Source organism: Bufo bufo, chromosome 3 (genome assembly GCF_905171765.1).
Source record: "Bufo bufo chromosome 3, aBufBuf1.1, whole genome shotgun sequence".
NCBI lineage: Eukaryota > Metazoa > Chordata > Amphibia > Anura > Bufonidae > Bufo > Bufo bufo.
This window is the reverse complement of record NC_053391.1, coordinates 566879625-566901542: the sequence shown is the minus strand read 5'-3', so window position 1 is coordinate 566901542 and position 21918 is coordinate 566879625. Positions and strand designations below refer to the sequence as shown.

Genomic DNA, 21918 nt, shown 5'->3' with positions numbered 1-21918 from the left:
GGCATTCTAGGGGCCCTAAAGCGTGAGAAGAAGTCTGGAATATAAATGTCTAAAAATTTTTACGCATTTGGATTCCGTGAGGGGTATGGTGAGTTCATGTGAGATTTTATTTTTTGACACAAGTTAGTGGAATATGAGACTTTGTAATAATAAAAAAAAATATTTCCGCTAACTTGGGCCAAAAAAATGTCTGAATGGAGCCTTACAGGGGGGTGATCAATGACAGGGGGGTGATCAATGACAGGGGGGTGATCAGGGAGTCTATATGGGGTGATCACCCCCCTGTCATTGATCACCCCCCTATAAGGCTCCATTCAGATGTCGGTATGTGTTTTGCGGATCCGATCCATGTATCCGTGGATCCGTAAAAAACATACGGACATCTGAATGCAGCCTTACAGAGGGGTGATTAATGACAGGGGGGTGATCAATGACAGGGGGATGATCAGGGAGTCTATATGGGGTGATCACCCCCGTGTCATTAATCACCCCCCTGTAAGGCTGCATTCAGATGTCTGTATGTGTTTTGCGGATCCGATCCATGTATCCGTGGATCTGTAAAAAACATACGGACGTCTGAATGGAGCCTTACAGGGGAGTGATCAATGACAGGGGGGTGATCAATGACAGGGGGGTGATCAGGGAGTCTATATGGGGTGATCACCCCCGTCATTGATCACCCCACTGTAAGGCTCCATTCAGACGTCCGTATGTGTTTTGCGGATCCGATCCATGTATCAGTGGATCCGTAAAAATCATACGGACCTCTGAATGGAGCCTTACAGGGGGGTGATCAATGACAGGGGGGTGATCAATGATAGGGGGGGTGATCAGGGAGTCTATATGGGGTGATCAGGGGTGATCAGTGGTTCATAAGGGGTTAATAAGTGACAGGGGGGGTGTAGTGTAGTGTAGTGGTGTTTGGTGCTACTTTACTGAGCTGCCTGTGTCCTCTGGTGGTCGATCCAAACAAAAGGGACCACCAGAGGACCAGGTAGCAGGTATATTAGACGCTGTTATCAAAACAGCGTCTAATATACCTGTTAGGGGTTTAAAAAATCACATCTCCAGCCTGCCAGCGAACGATCGCCGCTGGCAGGCTGGAGATCCACTCGCTTACCTTCCGATCCTTTGAGCGCGCGCGCCTGTGTGCGCGCGTTCACAGGAAATCTCGGCTCACGCGAGATGACGCCAATCGGCGTTAGCGTAGCCTGGGGGAGCCGCCGCAATGACGCCTTTCGGCGTTACAGTTGCGGGAAGTGGTTAAAGTGGAGAGGATGTGGCAGTTGTAGAGAAAGCAGAGCCTCTAGGTGCAACAGCAACGCCCCTGGTGCTCCTAGAGGCTCATTTGAATACATTAAAGGGATTGTCCGGGTTCTAAGCTGAACCCGGACATATCCCCATTTTCATCCAAGCAGCCCCTCTGATATGAGCATCGGAGCATTTCTTTGTCGTGGGGGAAGAAGGGGATATGTTTGGGTTCTGGTCTGAACTCATACAACCCCTTTAAGACATCATGTTTCTCAGCAGTGCAGGCCTTTAACACAAACTGCAGATTAGACACCTGGATTTTACCTCTCCCCTTCTTGCCTCCTCTTCAGTCCTGTCTGAACAGGATACATGAGACGTATACTATGAGGGTAGGCCCAGACACCACGGATGTGTCCACCGCACATGCAGCAATGGATTTTGCCTTTCTACATTGAAGAGAATGAATTCATCGATGGAGTCGCGCTGCCTCACATAGGCATATAACTTCTGAGTGACGGTAGGGATATGGTGTTTTTTTCTAGTGCAGCCGAACACCTGCGTTCCAACAGAGGATAGTTCTTGCCACAAACGACCCTTCTGTGGATATTAGAGGTTGGAGCACATAGTGAAGGTCCACCAATTTTCCATATAACAATAGGTTTTATTATACTCACAAAAGTATAACATCAACAGACATCTGAACAAATTCCCCCGTATTCACAAGACCGCCCGACCCAGGTTTCGCCAGAATAGCTTCATCAGGAGCGGATGTTACACCCACACTTGGGCGTTCTCTTTATATGGGTCAGGGATGACAGAAAGGCGTACTCCTCCCACCCCCTTCAATACAAAATACCCATATCATAATGCCTTATAAAAGATTTAAAAACCTATAGAAAGCACTTCTTATTATAAAAACATTTAATCTATAATAAATATCCACAATAAATAGTGGGACTTTACCGGTATTATACTCATATTCTATTCACAAATAATAAAACTTCGCCACCATATTATCTTTCCTATATCGCAATCCTCGTAATAAAGCAGCCTCTTTTTAAACAGCCCTCCCAAGCACCTAACATAAAGGGGGATACACATCGCCGCATTGGGTGATAATACACATATTTAGAGCCTTATTGGTTAATAAATTGGTGGATAAATGTTTTATTTAAAAAAAAATTAAGCTGTTGGAAATTTTATTTATGAAGGATATATCACTGACAATGCGGCGATGTGTATCCCCCTTTATGTTAGGTGCTTGGAGGGCTGTTTAAAGAGGCTGCTTTATTACGAGGATTGTGATATAGCCAGGGCTTTTTTTCTCAGAGAAAAGGTGGTGGAACTCACCCCCCCTCCCCTGGCCACGCCCCTACCCACCCCTAGGACCGCATCTTTAGAGAACAGGGATGCAAGTAAAATTTACAGTGACGGTCGTGACAGCCAGGCTGCCAGTGCCCGCGGCAGTGGCGACTCTAGGAACAATATATATGGGGGGGCACAAAGATACCACAGTCAAAAATGGGGGGGGGGGCAAAAACAAAATAAGTATATATAAATAAGATTACAAAATATGAGAGAATTGCGGTATGCAGGGATACATTTATAATAAAACAATTTACTTACAAAAGAAGCTGTTCAGTCGTCTGCTGTGCCGTCCTCTGCTTGCTTCCGCTGATTCTTTCCCCTTCTTTCTGTCTCTCGTCAGTGCGCAGGCGCACTGTTATGGTGGATCTGTGGAAGACACACTGTTATGGGGGCATCTGTGGATGACACATTATGCCTCTCATTAGCCCTCATTATGCCTCCCATCACTCCCATATCAGCCCTTATGCCTCATTAGCCCCCATTATAAGCCCTTATGCCTCATTAGCCCACATTATTCCTCTTATTAGCCCCCATTATGCCTCTTATCACCCCCATATCAGCCCACATGCCTCTCATTAGCCCCATATCAGCCCTTATGCCTAATTAGCCCCCATTATAAGCAATTATGCCTCCAATTAGCCCCCATATGCCTCCAATTAGCCCCCATATGCCTCCAATTAGCCCCCATATGCCTCCAATTAGCCTCCATTATGCCCCCAGGAGCCACATTTTTTATAAAATAAAAAAACACTTACCTCTCCTGCTCCTGGACGGATGCTGCCTGCAATTTTCTTTCTCCTCAGTCGACTGTGCTCTGAACTGGCGCGCACAGCGTGAGGTCACAGAGCGCCCTCACGCTGTGCGCAGCCCTGCACAGCCGACAGCCGAGGACCAGGAAGTGGTAAGTACAGAGCGTTCACAACTTCCTGGTCCTTCGGTACACTAATGAGCGCTTCCATAATGGAAGCGCTCATTAGTATTCACCTGGGAGAATCAGCGGGGGGGGGGGCAAAGAACAACATAGGGGGGGCAATTGCCCCCCCTCGCACCCTTCTAGCGACGCCACTAGCAGCGGGCCGGCTGGGCCCAGTAACTAAAGGAGGGGGGCGGGGCGAGTCGGCGAAATTAGGTGGTGGAACGCCGTTCCGGCGCGTTCCGCCAGAAAAAAAAGCCTGAATATATGAAAGATAATATGGTGGCGAAGTTTTATTATTTGTGATAGAATAGGAGTATAATACAGGTAAAGTCCCACTATTTATTGCGGAGTTTTATTATAGCTTAAATGTTTTTATAATAAGAAGTGCTTTCTATAGGTTTTTAAATCTTTTATAAGGCATTATGATATAGTTATTTTGTATTAAAGGGGGTGGGAGGAGTACGCCTTTCTGTTATCCCTGACCCATATAAAGAGAACGCCCAAGTGTGGGTGTAACATCCGCTCCTGATGAAGCTATTCTGGCGAAACCTGGGTCGGGCGGTCTTGTGAATACGGGGGAATTTGTTCAGATGTCTGTTGATGTTATACTTTTGTGAGTATAATAAAACCTATTGTTATATGGAAAATTGGTGGACCTTCGCTATGTGCTCCAACCTCTAATATCTACAAAAGGGTCGTTTGTGGCAAGAACTATCCTCTGTTGGAACGCAGGTGTTCGGCTGCACTAGAAAAAACCACCATATCCCTACCATCACCCAGAAGTTATATGCCTATGTGAGGCAGCGCGACCCCATCGATGAATTAATTGCTGTTTGATGTGAATCGAGCCCACCTCACACGGAGGTCTGCGACGCCATCAGATTTAAAAACGCAGTGGTAACCTTTTTTTTTTAATATTTATTTTTATTCTTTTTTTTATTGAAGAGGATGAAACCTGCGGTGAAAATCCAAAGCGGAGATTGACTAAAAATCCAAACCGCAGGTCAATTTCTGTGCAGAGTCATTGTGCTGCACGTGGATGAGATTTTGGATCACTCCATGTAGTATTGTACTGTAATGCTTTACATAGCAATTAGATATCTTGATGAGGGTAAGAAATTGAAGCACAGGGATGTTACAGAAGTTGCAGAAGGTTTCATGGTAAAGTGACTATGGTCTTACGGTATCTCCATGGCCTCATGCACTAGAAGAAGTCAATGATCTTCAGTGTGGTGTTGGGAAAGAGTTCTCATGTACATGGTTCTCCTTCTTTTTTCAGTGAGACTTCAGCTTCTGGACACAAGATGAGTCAGTGGGAAGCCATTTTGAAGCTACCGGATGTATTCCAAGAGGAAGTCCATAATGTCTACAGCCAGGAAATTCTTCCTGTGGAGGTGCGACAGTACCTAGCTCACTGGCTGGAATCACAAGACTGGTGAGAAAGAGTTGATATATGGACATTTAGTACCATTTATGTTATCATCCAGTATTTTTGTAGCTCCAACATATGCCATAGTGCTGTACATAAAGCACTTACATAGTTCTCTGTCCCCGTTGGGTGCACGGCCTAATTTATCAATCAGGAACGCTTTTTAGTCTCATGGTAACCACCTAATTGGAATCTGTCACTAGATTGTTTACAGACTTGATGTTGTAGGACCTGTCCAACCATGCATTTGGTAAAAACTGTTGGGAAGTAATAATTCAATTAAGAATTAATAATTATGGTCATAAAAATAATTAACCATTAAAAAAAATTTTAAATTAAATTTGTCATAAATTCTTAAAATCATGACCTGGGGAATTGTAGACAAACTAATCGATACAATTCACATCTGAGTCTGACTATTTCCTCAGATAAATAAGTTCTTTTGACGTGAGATTACGTTAATGACAATAATACACAGGTATTATAAAAATATGCAGATTTATTGGTTACAAGGTTATAAACATATATAAGTAAATAAACACAATGATACATGCAAATGAATATACGCAGTGTTGATATAAAGCATTACAAGCTTAAAGGGAACCAGTCACCGGGATTTTGTGTATAGAGCTGAGGACATGGGTTGCTAGATGGCCGCTAGCACATCCGCAATGTCCAGTCCCCATAGCTCTGTGTGCTTTTATTGTGTAAAAAAAACGATTTGATACATATGCAAATTAACATAAAAGAGTCATATCTTACTTGTGTGACCAGAGAAGAGTCATATTTTCAAGCTCTGACTCATCTCAGGTTAATTTTCATATGTATCAGATCGGTTTTTATTCACAATAAAAGCACACAGAGGTATGGGGACTGGATATTGCGGATGTGCTAGCGGCCATCTAGCAACCCATGTCTTCAGCTCTATACACAAAATCCCGGTGACAGGTTTAACAATACATGTGAGGGGAAATAACTTGTCACATTATAACCAAGCTGTTATTAGGTTAGGATATCCAAATAGGAACATAAGTTATATATATTACTTCTGTTCAGACGAAATCTCATGATATCAAGAAATGGACATGTCTAATCCTAGACATCAATATGGAATATTGAATACATTCCGGCCCCTTCTAACCAACTACACATCACATGACTTCCAGAATGGGCAAATCCATTCAAGGATATAACTTAGAAGAGATAACTGTATCCTTCCGCCCCATCCTGGACTATTTTCACACATATGACTTTGGTAAGACTATTAAGACAAATAACAGGAATCTGGGATCTTTGCTAGATCATATCTTAAATGGGAAGGACTTGAAACAAGTCTTTCCTGTGGGAATCCATCACTTAGCTTGGCGAAGAATGTTCTATCAATATATATATACAGTACAGACCAAAAGTTTGGACACACCTTCTCATTCAAAGAGTTTTCTTTATTTTCATGACTATGAAAATTGTAGATTTTGTACCAAACTTTGTGGCTGTTCTGCTTTTTTCTGCTGTAGATAGGGTTCCCAGCCCCGTTGTCATCAAAAACATAAATCACAGCAATGGGTTTCTTTCAAGGATTTTATTTTTCAATGGATATGCGGCAAGAGATTTTTTTGTGCAAACGTTTTCGGACGCATCTGGCCTTCGTCAGGCACTATGGAAATTACAATAGGGCAATTTTAGTGACAATTCATTTTGGGTCCATTACATCATTAGTTATTGGTACATATTCATAATATACATATACGTTTTTTTCCTGTCCTATCAGAGGAAGTCAATCTCAGGTTGTGCTGTCATGGAGACGACTGGGGAAATATATATATATATATATATATATATATATATATACAGTATATACACTCACCTAAAGAATTATTAGGAACACCTGTTCTATTTCTCATTAATGCAATTATCTAGTCAACCAATCACATGGCAGTTGCTTCAATGCATTTAGGGGTATGGTCCTGGTCACGACAATCTCCTGAACTCCAAACTTAATGTCAGAATGGGAAAGAAAGGTGATTTAACCGCTTCACGTCCGCCCATAGGATATAAACGTCCTATGGGTGGACGTCTATTTCTGAAAGCACGTTCTAAAACGTCCTTTCAGAAATAGCAGCTGCACGCTAATCGTGCAGCTGCTGATCGGGTTGCCTGCTGTCAGTGACAGCAGGGCAACCCTAAGACAAGGCAGGGACAGTGCCCAGGTGTCCCTGCCTTCTAGATCGCTGCAGACACAGCGCTCACCGAGCGCTGTGTCTGCAGAGAAGGAAGCGCTGTGCGCTTCCTGTTCCGGACCGGCGGTCATGTGACCGGAGTGTGCAGGAGCTGTGTGAGGTCTCTCAGAAACCTCGATCAGCCCTGCTCTGAGGCTGTACAGCGCAGGATTGCTGCTGTACAGCCTCTATAGGGGTGTATTTGTCCTGTAACTGGGGCTACTATATCAGCCCCAGTTACAGGAGAAATTAACAGTGAAAAAAAAAAAAAAAGTGAAGCAAATGTCCCCCAGAGGTCTTGTATGACCTTATGGGGGACGAAAAGTGTAAAATAAAAAAAATAAAAATAAAAGGTTGAAAATAAAAAAATAAAAAAAGTTTCACATGTAAAAAAAAAAAAGTCCCCAAGTAAGGAATGAAAAAAAAAAAGTTAAAAATAAAAAAAATATACATATTAGGTATTGCCGCGTCCGTAAAAACCAGCTCTATAAAAATATCTCATGACCTAACCCCTCGGGTGAACACCGTAAAAAAACAAGCAATTTTTGTCACCTTGCATCACAAAAGGTGCAACACCAAGTGATCAAAAACGTGTATGTCCCACAAAATAGTACCAATAAAACCGTCACCTCATCCCGCAAAAAATGAGCCCCTACATAAGAAAATCTCTCAAAAAATAAAAAAACTATAGCTCTCAGAACATGGACACATTAAAACATAATTTTTTTGTTTCAAAAATGCTATTATTGTGTAAAACTTTAATAAATGAGAAAAAGTATACATATTAGGTATCGCCACGTCCGTAACGATCTGCTCTATAAAAATGTCACTTGACTGAACCCCTCAGGTGAACGCTGTAAAAATAAATAAATAGAAACTGTGCTAAAACAACCAATTTTTTGGTCACCTTGCCCCATAAAGTGTTATAATGAATGGTCAAAAAATCATATGTACCCAAAAATAGTACTAATAAAACTGGCACCTTATCCCCTAGTTTCCAAAATGGGGTCACTTCTTGGGAGTTTCTACTGTAAGGGTGCATCAGGGGGCTTCAAATGGGACATGGCATCTAAAAACCATGTGGAGTTCCTTTTCTTCTGCGCCCTGCCGTGTGCCCATACAGCAGTTTATGACCACATGTGGGGTGTTTCTGTAAACCGCAGAATTTGGGTAATAAATATTGAGTTTTGTTTGGCTGTTAACCATCGATGTGTTAAAGAAAAAAATTGATTAAAATGGAAAATCTGCCAAAAAAGTGAAATTTAAAAATTTGATCTCCATTTTCCTTTAATTCTTGTGGAACGCCTAAAGGGTTAACAAAGTTTGTAAAATCGGTTTTGAATACCTTGAGGGGTGTAGTTTCTACAATGGGGTCATTTATGGGGGTATCCACTATGTAGGCCCCACAAAGTGACTTCAGACCTGAACTGGTCCTTATAAAGTGGGTTTTGGCAATTTTCTTATAAATTTGAAGAATTGCTTCTAAACTTCTAAGCCTTCTAACGTCCTAAAAAAATAAAATGACATTTCCAAAATGATGCCAACATAAAGTAGACATATGGGGAATGTTAAATAATAAATATTTTATGAGGTATCACTTTCTGTTTTAAAAGCAGAGAAATTTAAATTTAGAAAATTGCGAATTTTTCAAATTTTTGGGTAAATTTGGGATTTTTTCATAAATAAAGGTGAAATATTTTGACTCAAATTTATGATTATCATAAAGTACAATGTGTCACGAGAAAACAATCTCTGAATGACTTGGATAAATAAAGGCGTTTCAAAGTTATTACCACATAAAGTGAGATATGTCAGTTTTGCAAAATTTGGCCTGGTCAGGAAGGGGGCAAATGGCCCAGATGGGAAGTGGTTAAGCAATTTTGAGCGTGGCATGGTTGTTGGTGCCAGACGGGCCGGTCTGAGTATTTCACAATCTGCTCAGTTACTGGGATTTTCACGCACAACCATTTCTAGGGTTTACAATGAATGCTGTGAAAAGGGAAAAACATCCAGTATGCGGCAGTCCTGTGGGCAAAAATGCCTTGTGGATGCTAGAGGTCAGAGGAGAATGGGCCGACTGATTCAAGCTGATAGAAGAGCAACGTTGACTGAAATAACCATTCGTTACAACCGAGGTATGCAGCAAGGCATTTGTGAAGCCACAACACGCACAACCTTGAGGCGGATGGGCTACAACAGCAGAAGACCCCACCGGGTACCACTCATCTCCACTACAAATAGGAAAAAGAGGCTACAATTTGCACAAGCTCACCAAAATTGGACTGTTGAAGACTGGAAAAATGTTGCCTGGTCTGATGAGTCTCGATTTCTGTTGAGACATTCAAATGGTAGAGTCCGAATTTGGCGTAAACAGAATGAGAACATGTATCCATCCTCTGATGGCTACTTCCAGCAGGATAATGCACCATGTCACAAAGCTTGAATCATTTCAAATTGGTTTCTTGAACATGACAATGAGTTCACTGTACTAAAATGGCCCCCACAGTCACCAGATCTCAACCCAATAGAGCATCTTTGGGATGTGGTGGAATGGGAGCTTCGTGCCCTGGATGTGCATCCCTCAAATCTCCATCAACTGCAAGATGCTATCCTATCAATATGGGCCAACATTTCTAAAGAATGCTATCAGCATCTTGTTGAATCAATGCCACGTAGAATTAAGGCAGTTCTGAAGGCAAAAGGGGGTCCAACACCGTATTAGTATGGTGTTCCTAATAATTCTTTAGGTGAGTGTGTATATATATGAGTGTATATGTATGTGGATATGTAGATATGTGTGTGTATGTATTTATGTCTAGGTATGTGTACATATTGTATATACAGTACAGACCAAAAGTTTGGACACACCTTCTCATTCAAAGAGTTTTCTTTATTTTCATGACTATGAAAATTGTAGATTCACCCTGAAGGCATCAAAACTATGAATTAACACATGTGGAATTATATACATAACAAACAAGTGTGAAACAACTGAAAATATGTCATATTCTAGGTTCTTCAAAGTAGCCACCTTTTGCTTTGATTACTGCTTTGCACACTCTTGGCATTCTCTTGATGAGCTTCAAGAGGTAGTCCCCTGAAATGGTTTTCACTTCACAGGTGTGCCCTGTCAGGTTTAATAAGTGGGATTTCTTGCCTTATAAATGGTGTTGGGACCATCAGTTGCGTTGAGGAGAAGTCAGGTGGATACACAGCTGATAGTCCTACTGAATAGACTGTTAGAATTTGTATTATGGCAAGAAAAAAGCAGCTAAGTAAAGAAAAACGAGTGGCCATCATTACTTTAAGAAATGAAAGTCAGTCAGCCGAAAAATTGGGAAAACTTTGAAAGTAAGGGCTATTTGACCATGAAGGAGAGTGATGGGGTGCTGCGCCAGATGACCTGGCCTCCACAGTCACCAGACCTGAACCCAATCGAGATGGTTTTGGGTGAGCTGGACCGCAGAGTGAAGGCAAAAGGGCCAACAAGTGCTAAGCATCTCTGGGAACTCCTTCAAGACTGTTGGAAGACCATTTCAGGGGACTACCTCTTGAAGCTCATCAAGAGAATGCCAAGAGTGTGCAAAGCAGTAATCAAAGCAAAAGGTGGCTACTTTGAAAAACCTAGAATATGACATATTTTCAGTTGTTTCACACTTGTTTGTTATGTATATAATTCCACATGTGTTAATTCATAGTTTTGATGCCTTCATAGTCATGAAAATAAAGAAAACTCTTTGAATGAGAAGGTGTGTCCAAACTTTTGGTCTGTACTGTATATATAAGCAATCATTTAATGTTTTGCTAGATTATGAGTCTTGATTCTTCTTCAGGTAGAATGAAGCCTCACAATATCCTAAGACTACATCTTAATATGAAGATAATCAATTAATTTATTTATTTATTTATTCGCCAATCTAGATGGTATTATTTCACCCACACTATCAAATTAGTCTTAATAAAATGAAATATCATTCTCTGTGTCTCTTACCAAGTCCTAGTAGGAATCTCACTTCTGCTCCCAGGAAAGCTGGGTGGTCCATCATAGCGCATCTCACCATGGCTTTCATCTTGATGGACCCCTCTAGAGAACTCAACTTCTCCCCCTCTCCCTTTGTGTGGTTTATGATCACAAATTTATCAGTTAGACACACCTTCCTAGTTTGGAACTTTCCAATCATTGTCGGATGGGCGTGACTATTGATAAGAAATATGACATCATAACCTTACCCAGAATGCACTTTTGCTACTGTTGTAATGTCACCTACTCATACCTAGGTGGCACTGCTGTGTAAGCTATTTGCATCATAGTATAAAGGGTTAACTTATGTAAGTCTGAATTAAACGTATTCTATACATTTGACCTTAGAAGCTTTAATTCAAAGCTATAGGGATTAATTCTGACACTTGTAGCAATTAGAGACAGGATACATGTTGTCTTCATAATATATAACAATATAATATAAAGTAATATATACAGTCGTGGCCAAAAGTTTTGAGAATGACACAAATATTAGTTTTCACAAAGTTTGCTGCTAAACTGCTTTTAGATCTTTGTTTCAGTTGTTTCTGTGATGTAGTGAAATATAATTACACGCACTTCATGCGTTTCAAAGGCTTTTATCGACAATTACATGACATTTATGCAAAGAGTCAGTATTTGCAGTGTTGGCCCTTCTTTTTCAGGACCTCTGCAATTCGACTGGGCATGCTCTCAATCAACTTCTGGGCCAATTCCTGACTGATAGCAACCCATTCTTTCATAATCACTTCTTGGAGTTTGTCAGAATTACAGGGAGTGCAGAATTATTAGGCAAGTTGTATTTTTGAGGATTAATTTTATTATTGAACAACAACCATGTTCTCAATGAACCCAAAAAACTCATTAATATCAAAGCTGAATATTTTTGGAAGTAGTTTTTAGTTTGTTTTTAGTTTTAGCTATTTTAGGGGGATATCTGTGTGTGCAGGTGACTATTACTGTGCATAATTATTAGGCAACTTAACAAAAAACAAATATATACCCATTTCAATTATTTATTTTTACCAGTGAAACCAATATAACATCTCAACATTCACAAATATACATTTCTGACATTCAAAAACAAAACAAAAACAAATCAGTGACCAATATAGCCACCTTTCTTTGCAAGGACACTCAAAAGCCTGCCATACATGGATTCTGTTAGTGTTTTGATCTGTTTACCATCAACATTGCGTGTAGCAGCAACCACAGCCTCCCAGACACTTTTCAGAGAGGTGTACTGTTTTCCCTCCTTGTAAATCTCACATTTGATGATGGACCACAGGTTCTCAATGGGGTTCAGATCAGGTGAACAAGGAGGCCATGTCATTAGATATTCTTCTTTTATACCCTTTCTTGCCAGCCACGCTGTGGAGTACTTGGACGCGTGTGATGGAGCATTGTCCTGCATGAAAATCATGTTTTTCTTGAAGGATGCAGACTTCTTCCTGTACCACTTCTTGAAGAAGGTGTCTTCCAGAAACTGGCAGTAGGACTGGGAGTTGAGCTTGACTCCATCCTCAACCCGAAAAGGCCCCACAAGCTCATCTTTGATGATACCAGCCCAAACCAGTACTCCACCTCCACCTTGCTGGCGTCTGAGTCGGACTGGAGCTCTCTGCCCTTTACCAATCCAGCCACGGGCCCATCCATCTGGCCCATCAAGACTCACTCTCATTTCATCAGTCCATAAAACCTTAGAAAAATCAGTCTTGAGATATTTCTTGGCCCAGTCTTGACGTTTCAGCTTGTGTGTCTTGTTCAGTGGTGGTCGTCTTTCAGCCTTTCTTACCTTGGCCATGTCTCTGAGTATTGCACACCTTGTGCTTTTGGGCACTCCAGTGATGTTGCAGCTCTGAAATATGGCCAAACTGGTGGCAAGTGGCATCTTGGCAGCTGCACGCTTGACTTTTCTCAGTTCATGGGCAGTTATTTTGCGCCTTGGTTTTTCCACACGCTTCTTGCGACCCTGTTGACTATTTTGAATGAAACGCTTGATTGTTCGATGATCACGCTTCAGAAGCTTTGCAATTTTAAGAGTGCTGCATCCCTCTGCAAGATATCTCACTATTTTTGACTTTTCTGAGCCTGTCAAGTCCTTCTTTTGACCCATTTTGCCAAAGGAAATGAAGTTGCCTAATAATTATGCACACCTAATATAGGGTGTTGATGTCATTAGACCACACCCCTTCTCATTACAGAGATGCACATCACCTAATATGCTTAATTGGTAGTAGACTTTCGAGCCTATACAGCTTGGAGTAAGACAACATGCATAAAGAGGATGATGTGGTCAAAATACTCATTTGCCTAATAATTCTGCACGCAGTGTAGTGGGTTTTTGTTTGTCCACCCGCCTCTTGAGGATTGACCACAAGTTCTCAATGGGATTAAGATCTGGGGAGTTTCCAGGCCATGGACCCAAAATGTCAACGTTTTGGTCCCCGAGCCACTTAGTTATCACTTTTGCCTTATGGCACGGTGCTCCATCGTGCTGGAAAATGCATTGTTCTTCACCAAACTGTTGTTGGATTGTTGGAAGAAGTTGCTGTTGAAGGGTGTTTTGGTACCATTCTTTATTCATGGCTGTGTTTTTGGGCAAAATTGTGAGTGAGCCCACTCCCTTGGATGAGAAGCAACCCCACACATGAATGGTCTCAGGATGCTTTACTGTTGGCATGACACAGGACTGATGGTAACGCTCACCTTTTCTTCTCCGGACCAGCCTTTTTCCAGATGCCCCAAACAATCGGAAAGAGGCTTCATCGGAGAAATGACTTTGCCCCAGTCCTCAGCAGTCCATTCACCATACTTTCTGCAGAAGATCAATCTGTCCCTGATGTTTTTTTTTGGAGAGAAGTCTTCGCCTCACTGTGCGTGCAGATGCGCTTACACCTGCCTGTTGCCATTCCTGAGCAAGCTCTGCACTGGTGGCACTCCGATCCCGCAGCTGAATCCTCTTTAGGAGACGATCCTGGCGCTTGCTGGGCTTTCTTGGACGCCCTGAAGCCTTCTTAACAAGAATTGAACCTCTTTCCTTGAAGTTCTTGATGATCCTATAAATTGTTGATTGCGGTGCAATCTTTGTAGCCACAATATCCTTGCCTGTGAAGCCATTTTTATGCAACGCAAAGATGGCTGCACGTGTTTCTTTGCAGGCCACCATGGTTAACAATGGAAGAACAATGATTTCAAGCATCACCCTCCTTTTAACATGTCAAGTCTGCCATTTTAACCCAATCAGCCTGACATAATGATCTCCAGCCTTGTGCTGGTCAACATTCTCACTTGAGTTAACAAGATGATTACTGAAATGATCTCAGCAGGTCCTTTAATGACAGCAATGAAATGCAGTGGATAGGTTTTTTGGGGATTAAGTTAATTTTCATGGCAAAGAAGGACTATGCAATTCATCTAATCACTCTTCATAACATTCTGGAGTATATGCAAATTGCTATTATAAAAACTTAAAGGGACTCTGTCACCACTTTCTAACCCCCCCTTTTAAAAGTATTGTTCTCTCCATGGCGCCCTTGTGATTACAAAGGTGTTGTTATAACATAAATTCGCCGTCTCGTTTTGATAAAAATACCTTTTATCTAACCTGTCAATCTTGTGGATAAGGTGCCCAGGGCGTTTCTGAAGGTCTGAAGCTGCCGCCCGCCGCTGCCGCCGTTGGTGCCCAGCTCCTCCCCTGATCCTTTCAGCGCCGCCTGAATGTAAAGAAATCCGCCTCCGGCTCTCGCTCAGTGCCCCCTCCTCCTTTTCAAAGATCCCGCGCGTGCGCACAGGCCTGTGCCTGATGCGCCCGTGCGGACACTTAGAATCAGCCTCATTGAGCGAAGTGCGCATGCGCGCACTTCGCTCAACCTCCTCATAGGACGAGCACTGCAGCCAGCCACTCAGAGCCTGCCAAGCACTGTATGGAGCCGCAGGCTCTGAGTGGCTGGCTGCAGTGCTCGTCCTATGAGGAGGTTGAGCGAAGTGCGCGCATGCGCACTTCGCTCAATGAGGCTGATTCTAAATGTCCGCACAGGCGCATCAGGCACAGGCCTGTGCGCACGCGCGGGATCTTTGAAAAGGAGGAGGGGGCACTGAGCGAGAGCCGGAGGCGGATTTCTTTACATTCAGGCGGCGCTGAAAGGATCAGGGGAGGAGCTGGGCGGCAGCTTCAGACCTTCAGAAACGCCCTGGGCACCTTATCCACAAGATTGACAGGTTAGATAAAAGGTATTTTTATCAAAACGAGACGGCGAATTTATGTTATAACAACACCTTTGTAATCACAAGGGCGCCATGGAGAGAACAATACTTTTAAAAGGGGGGGTTAGAAAGTGGTGACAGAGTCCCTTTAAGCAGCAACTTTTCCAATTTCCAATATTTATCTAATTCTCAAAACTTTTGGCCACAACTGTATATGTCCTACTGATTGTCTTATGCTAAGGACTAACTAAGGCTCATTAAATGAATACATACATATTATATATTTTGCTTTATTAATAAATACCTAATTGTATAGGTAATTATCACCAGCTTCATAGAGCTTATCTTAGCTCCCGTCATAAATTTTTAAGTAGACAAGGAGGCTTCTCAGACTGGTACTTTCTTGAGAAGAATAACACTAAAGAGCAGAAACCTTTGTGCGACCTTACTTCGGCCTACTCAAGACCTACAAAATTGTAACTATTGTCGAGCATGGCTCTTAAAGGTAATGAACATCCATCTTGACTAGAATAATTGGATATCAATGTATATACCTATGAAAAGTCACAACAAAACATTCTGGAAAAGGTTGAACACCTTAACGCAAAATGACTTCCATATCTGTCATTTGTACGTGGAGTATGTATGGAGTGGCCCACTTACATAGCAGGTGCCGGCTCTGTTATACAGCTGACCGTTATCTGAGATGCTGCAGTCACAAGCGACGTGACGTCTGAGTGGTCACAAGGTGCTGCGTAGTTTCATGCCTTCTGAAGGCCTCTGGCAAGATGTAATAGAACGTCAGCAAATAGAAAATAAATCTGTTTTTAAAATCAAAGCTTTATTCGGTATACATTAAAAGTACAGGAACACGAGTCATAACAGGTTGACGCGTTTCGACATTAAGTCTTAGTCATAACCTATAGGAAGGATATTAGTGCTAATAGTGTGCTGTTGGCGTCCTCACGCCACCCCCGGCATGTGATAAATAGCATTCCGTATGGGGAGGGCATTAAGTTACGCCGCAATTGCACCGAAAACATTACCTTTGAAAAGGAACTAGAGACACTACACGTTAGGCCTCATGCACACGGCCGTTGTTTTGGTCCGCATCCGAGCCGCAGTTTTGGCAGCTCGGATGCAGACCCATTCACTTTAATGGGGCCGCAAAAGATGCGGACAGCACTCCGTGTGTTTTCCGCACCCATTGCTCCGTTCCGTGGTCCGCAAAAAAAATATAACATGTCCTATTCTTGTCCGCGCTTTGCGGACAAGAATAGGCAGTTATATTAAAGGCTGTACGTGCTGTTCCGCAAAAATGCGGAATGCACACGGACGCCATCCGTGTTTTGCGGATCCACGGTTTGCGGACCGCAAAACACACAACGGTCGTGTGCATAAGGCCTTAGATTGAGAAACAGAGGATAGGATAAAATCAGACACGTGGATAGAGAGGACCTGATTGGTCATGCAGCAGGAGATCATCAAAAAAACAGTTCACACAGATATCGAAAATTGTACACATATCTTCCTGTCCTTTTTCAGGATGACGAATTAAAAGCTATTTTAGACCCTGGCATTAAAATAGTGAGCAGAATACGCCGACATTAGGGTCTAAAGGATCTCCAAGTCTATTCAATGACAGTCCACCTAAACTGCAGACCTGTTTGTTATAGGTGTGGACATTCTAACTGTAGGCTCTGTTCACACATGAAAACAGGTAATGCAGTAATCTCAGATAAAAACATAAATTAAGTGTAACGCAACCAATGTGGTTTATGTAGCCGGCTGCAAGGATTGTGACTGATGTGACTAATGTAAAAGTGGTGAACATCTCCATGCTGTCCAAACACTTTAGGCTACTTTCACACAAGCGTTTCTATTTTCCGGTATTGAGATTCGTCATAGGGTCTCAAAACCGGAAAAAAAAAAGCTTCTGTTTTGTCCCCATTCATTGCTGCGGTTTTCTTTCCGTCATGGGATGCGGAGCAAGACGGATCCGTCATGACCCACAATAAAAAATGGATCCGTCCCCCATTGACTTTCAATGGAGTTCATGACGGGCAGATGGTTGCATTATCAGTAACGGAAGCGTTTTTTGCTGAACCCTGCCGGATCCAGCAAATATACTAGCGTGAAAGTAGCCTTAGGGAGGTACAGCAGGCCAATGTGGCCAGCTTGGAAGTTACAGGCATTGAAAGAGTCTTTAACCACCTCCCGTCTGCCCATTGACTATAAACGTCCAGGAGGTGGATCTCTATTTCTGATAGCACGTTTTAAAACGTCCTGCAGCTTTCCCTCCTCTGCTCTGCCCCTGTACATAGAAACTCCATGACTAAGCTCCCTCCTGACAGCCAAGAACATGGAGCTTTACCCTGAGACCTTTTTTGCTGGTCTCCAGGCTTTTGATCGCTCTGACAAGCAGCTGTTTACACTGGAGACAAATCAGCAGCATTGTCTCCAGAGCATGTGTTGTGAGCTCTGTAATCTGCAGTTACAGCGCTCAGAGAGGCTTGTACTGTCTCCCTCTCATTAGTGCTAGCAGGAGAGAGAGATCGGAACATTTACACTCACCCAGCAGCTGTTTTCACTGGAGTCTAATCAGCACGATCTCCAGGACATGTGACTGTCTGAGCCGGGAGAGTGCAGGAGCTGTGAGGTCTTTCAGAGACCTCGATCAGCCCTGCACTGAGGCTGTACATCTCTGTATTCTGCTGTACAGCCTCTCTGGGGGTGCATTTCTCCTGTAACTGGGGCTACTATGTCAGCCCCAGTTATAGGAGAAATCAACAGTGAAAAAAAATAAAAAATAAGTGAAGTTAAATGTCCCCCAGAGGTCTTGTATGACCTTATGGGGGACGCAAAGTGTAAAATAAAAAAAATATAAATAAAATGTTAAAAAAAAATAAAAAATTAAGTTTTCACATGTAAAAAAAAAAATTCCCCAAGTAAGGAATAAAAAAAATAATAAAAAAATAGAAAAAATAAAATAAAATAGACATATTTGGTATTGCCGCGTCCGTGACGGTCGGCTCTATAAATATATCACATAATAGACCCAGTCCAATAATCACCATAAAAAATAAAAATAAATAACTGACAAAAAAAGCCATTTTTGTCACCTTACATCACAAAAAGTGCAATACCAAGTGATCAAAAAGGCGTATGTCCCACAAAATGGTACCAATAAAACCGTCACCTCATCCCACAAAAAATGAGCCCCTACATAAGAAAATCTCTCAAAAAATAAAAAAAAACTATAGCTCTTAGAACATGGAGACACTAAAACATCATTTTTTTGGTTTAAAAAATGCTATAATTGTGTTAAAGTGAAATAAATAAAAAAAAGTATACATATTAGGTATTGCCACGTCCGTAAAAACCAGCTCTATAAAAATATCACATGAACTAAACCCTCGGGTGAACACCGTAAAAATAAAAAAATAAAAACTGTGTCAAAACAAGCAATTTTTGTCACCTTACATCACAAAAAGTGCAACACCAAGTGATCAAAAAGGCGTATGTCCCACAAAATGGCACCAATAAAACCGTACCCTCATCCCGCAAAAAATGAGCCCCTACATAAGAAAATCTCTCAAAAAATAAAAAAACTATAGCTCTCAGAACATGGACACATTAAAACATATTTTTTTTGTTTCAAAAAGGCTATTATTGGGTAAAACTTTAATAAATAAGAAAAAGTATACATATTAGGTATCGCCACGTCCGTAACAATCTGCTCTATAAAAATGTCACTTGACTGATCCCCTCAAGTGAACACTTTAAAAATAAATAAATAAAAACTGTGCTAAAACAACAAATTTTTTGGTCACCTTGCCCCATAAAGTGTTATAATTAATGATCAAAAAATCATATGTACCCAAAAATAGTACCAATAAAACTGGCACCTTATTACCTAGTTTCCAAAATGGGGTCACTTTTTGGGAGTTTCTACTGTAAGGCTGCATCAGGGGGGCTTCAAATGGGACATGGCATCTAAAAACCATGTGGAGTTCCTTTTCTTCTGCGCCCTGCCGTGTGCCCATACAGCAGTTTATGACCACATGTGGGGTGTTTCTGTAAACTGCAGAATCTGGGTAATAAATATTGAGTTTTGTTTGGCTGTTAACCATCGATGTGTTAAAGAAGAAATTGGATTAAAATGGAAAATCTTCCAAAAAAGTGAAATTTAAAAATTTGATCTCCATTTTCCTTTAATTCTTGTGGAACGCCTAAAGGGTTAACAAAGTTTGTAAAATCGGTTTTAAGTAACTTGAGGGGTGTAGTTTCTACAATGGGGTCATTTATGGGGGTATCCACTATGTAGGCCCCACAAAGTGACTTCAGACCTGAACTGGTCCTTAAAAAGTGGGTTTTGGCAATTTTCTTAAAAATGTGAAGAATTGCTTCTAAACTTCTAAGCCTTCTAACGTCCTAAAAAAATAAAATGACATTTCCAAAATGATGCCAACATAAAGTAGACATATGGGGAATGTTAAGTAATAAATATTTTATGAGGTATCACTTTCTGTTTAAAAAGCTGAGGAATTGAAATTTAGAAAATTGCAAATTTTTCAAAATTTTGGGTAAATTTGGGATTTTTTCATAAATAAAGGTGAAATATATTGACTCAAATTTATGACTATCATGAAGTACAATGTGTCACGAGAAAACAATCTCTGAATGACTTGGATAAGTAAAGGCGTTCCAAAGTTATTACCACATAAAGTGAGATAGGTCAGTTTTGCAAAATTAGGCCTGGTCAGGAAGGGGGCAAATGGCCCAGATGGGAAGTGGTTAACCCCTGCAGAGGAGGTGAACTGCATATAAAGATATTGAATCGTGAATCCTACTGGATTTTTATGTTAAACAGCAGAATTCCAAAGGGATTAAATCATAGACATAATTTGATATTTAAATATTGAATGGATGCTCCTATTCCCGCATCTGTATTTATATGTATCTTCCTTTTTTGCTTTGATATACATGATATACATGGTATACTTGCTCTTTTAAAGGAAGGTAGATCAGTAGAACAGTAGGTTATGACTAAGACTTGATGGCGAAACGCGTTAACCTGTTATGGCTCATGTTCCTGTACTTTTAATGTATACAGAATAAAACTTGGATTTTAACAGCGTGCTGGAGGATTTTTTTCTATTGCAAGCTTCGTGCACTTCTTTTGCTGGCTGCGGGTGAGCTGATGAACTTTTTTTGTGCAAAATGCCAGCAAATATCTCTATACACAGTGACACAAAAGTACTACCGCGGATAGTACAACCAATCAAATGATAGCAGGTTCAAGTCCAAAAAACGAAAACAAAAAAATATTTTTTCAAATTTTCTGTTGTCTAAACCTGGGGCACGTCTTGTAGTCTGGTGCGTTTTATAAAGTGAAAAATATGGTAACTAGATTTTAAAAAATACATTTCTATAATTGTCGCTGTTTTGTCACCTTGCCTCTAAAAAAAAATAGAATAAAAAATGATCAAAAAGTTGCATGTATCCCAAGATGGCATAAAAACTACAGCTCGCCCAGCAAAAAAATGAGCCCTCACAGAGCTCTATTGGCAGAAAATAAAAGTAAAAGTTATGGGTGTCAGAATATGGCGACACAAAGCAATCTTTGTAAAATATTGCAGGAAATGTATAAATTTGTTATCTCCTTAATCATACTGACCAACAGAATATAGTTAACATGTAATTTTAAGGGTGCATTCACACGGCTGCTCCGCAAAAAGTACGGATGACATCTGTGTTACATCCATTTTTTTGCGGATCCATTGTCACAATGTCTATTCTTGTCTGCAAAATGGACAATATGGATACGGTCAGCAACCTCTGGCACTCCAGCTGTGGTGAAACTACAACTCCCAGCATGCACACTTGTATGGCTGTTCTAGGAACTCCCGTAAAAGTAAACAGAGCAGGCTGGGATTTGTAGTTTCAGCTGTGTGCACTGCGGCCTACTCACAGCTTACCAAGCACAGTACTGTATATTGTGCAGCGGCCGTGCTTGGTATCACGCTCACGTGACGGATGAAATGAACATGTCGTCAGTGGCCTAGGAAAAGCTGAGAGTAGGCCGCAGTGCTCACTGGAGCGTCGCTGCCTTCTCAAACAGGATAGGTCATCAGTATAAAAATCTCGGAAAACCCTATTAAATCTGATATGGATGATCCCCATCCATGGGAATCTGGAATATCCCTTAAAGGGTTAATGTGCTGTGTATATTCTTGAGTAAGCATTTTAGTCCCAGTAAATAACTTTTTCATGCAAAATTGCACAAAGGCAGTCAAAAGTGTAAATGACTGGGTGTATTTTCTGCAATATGTGTACAATCTGTTGGGTTTTTGTTGCAGATATACATGGGGACATTCATCAAACTGGTGTAAAGTAGAATTGGCTTAGTTGCCCATAGCAACCAATCAGATTCCTCCTTTCATTTTCCAATGGAGCTGTCAAAAATGAAAGGTGGAATCTGATTGGTTGCTAGGGGCAACTAAGCCAG

General features: G+C 41.4%; 1 protein-coding gene across 2 annotated transcripts in view; it reads left to right on the top strand.

Annotated features, from left to right (window-relative positions):
• STAT2 (signal transducer and activator of transcription 2) overlaps nt 1-21918 on the top strand; it is a 142855-nt gene that overhangs the window by 5041 nt on the left and 115896 nt on the right. Inside the window, exons 1-2 of one of the 2 annotated variants that reach the window (XM_040425608.1) lie at nt 4233-4432; nt 4815-4970. In XM_040425608.1, the coding sequence (XP_040281542.1) occupies nt 4840-4970 (131 nt within the window). In that variant the 5' untranslated portion in view covers nt 4233-4432; nt 4815-4839. Of the gene's footprint in view, nt 1-4232; nt 4433-4814; nt 4971-21918 lie in introns of those variants that run through there. The other variant, XM_040425607.1, reaches the window with a different exon arrangement.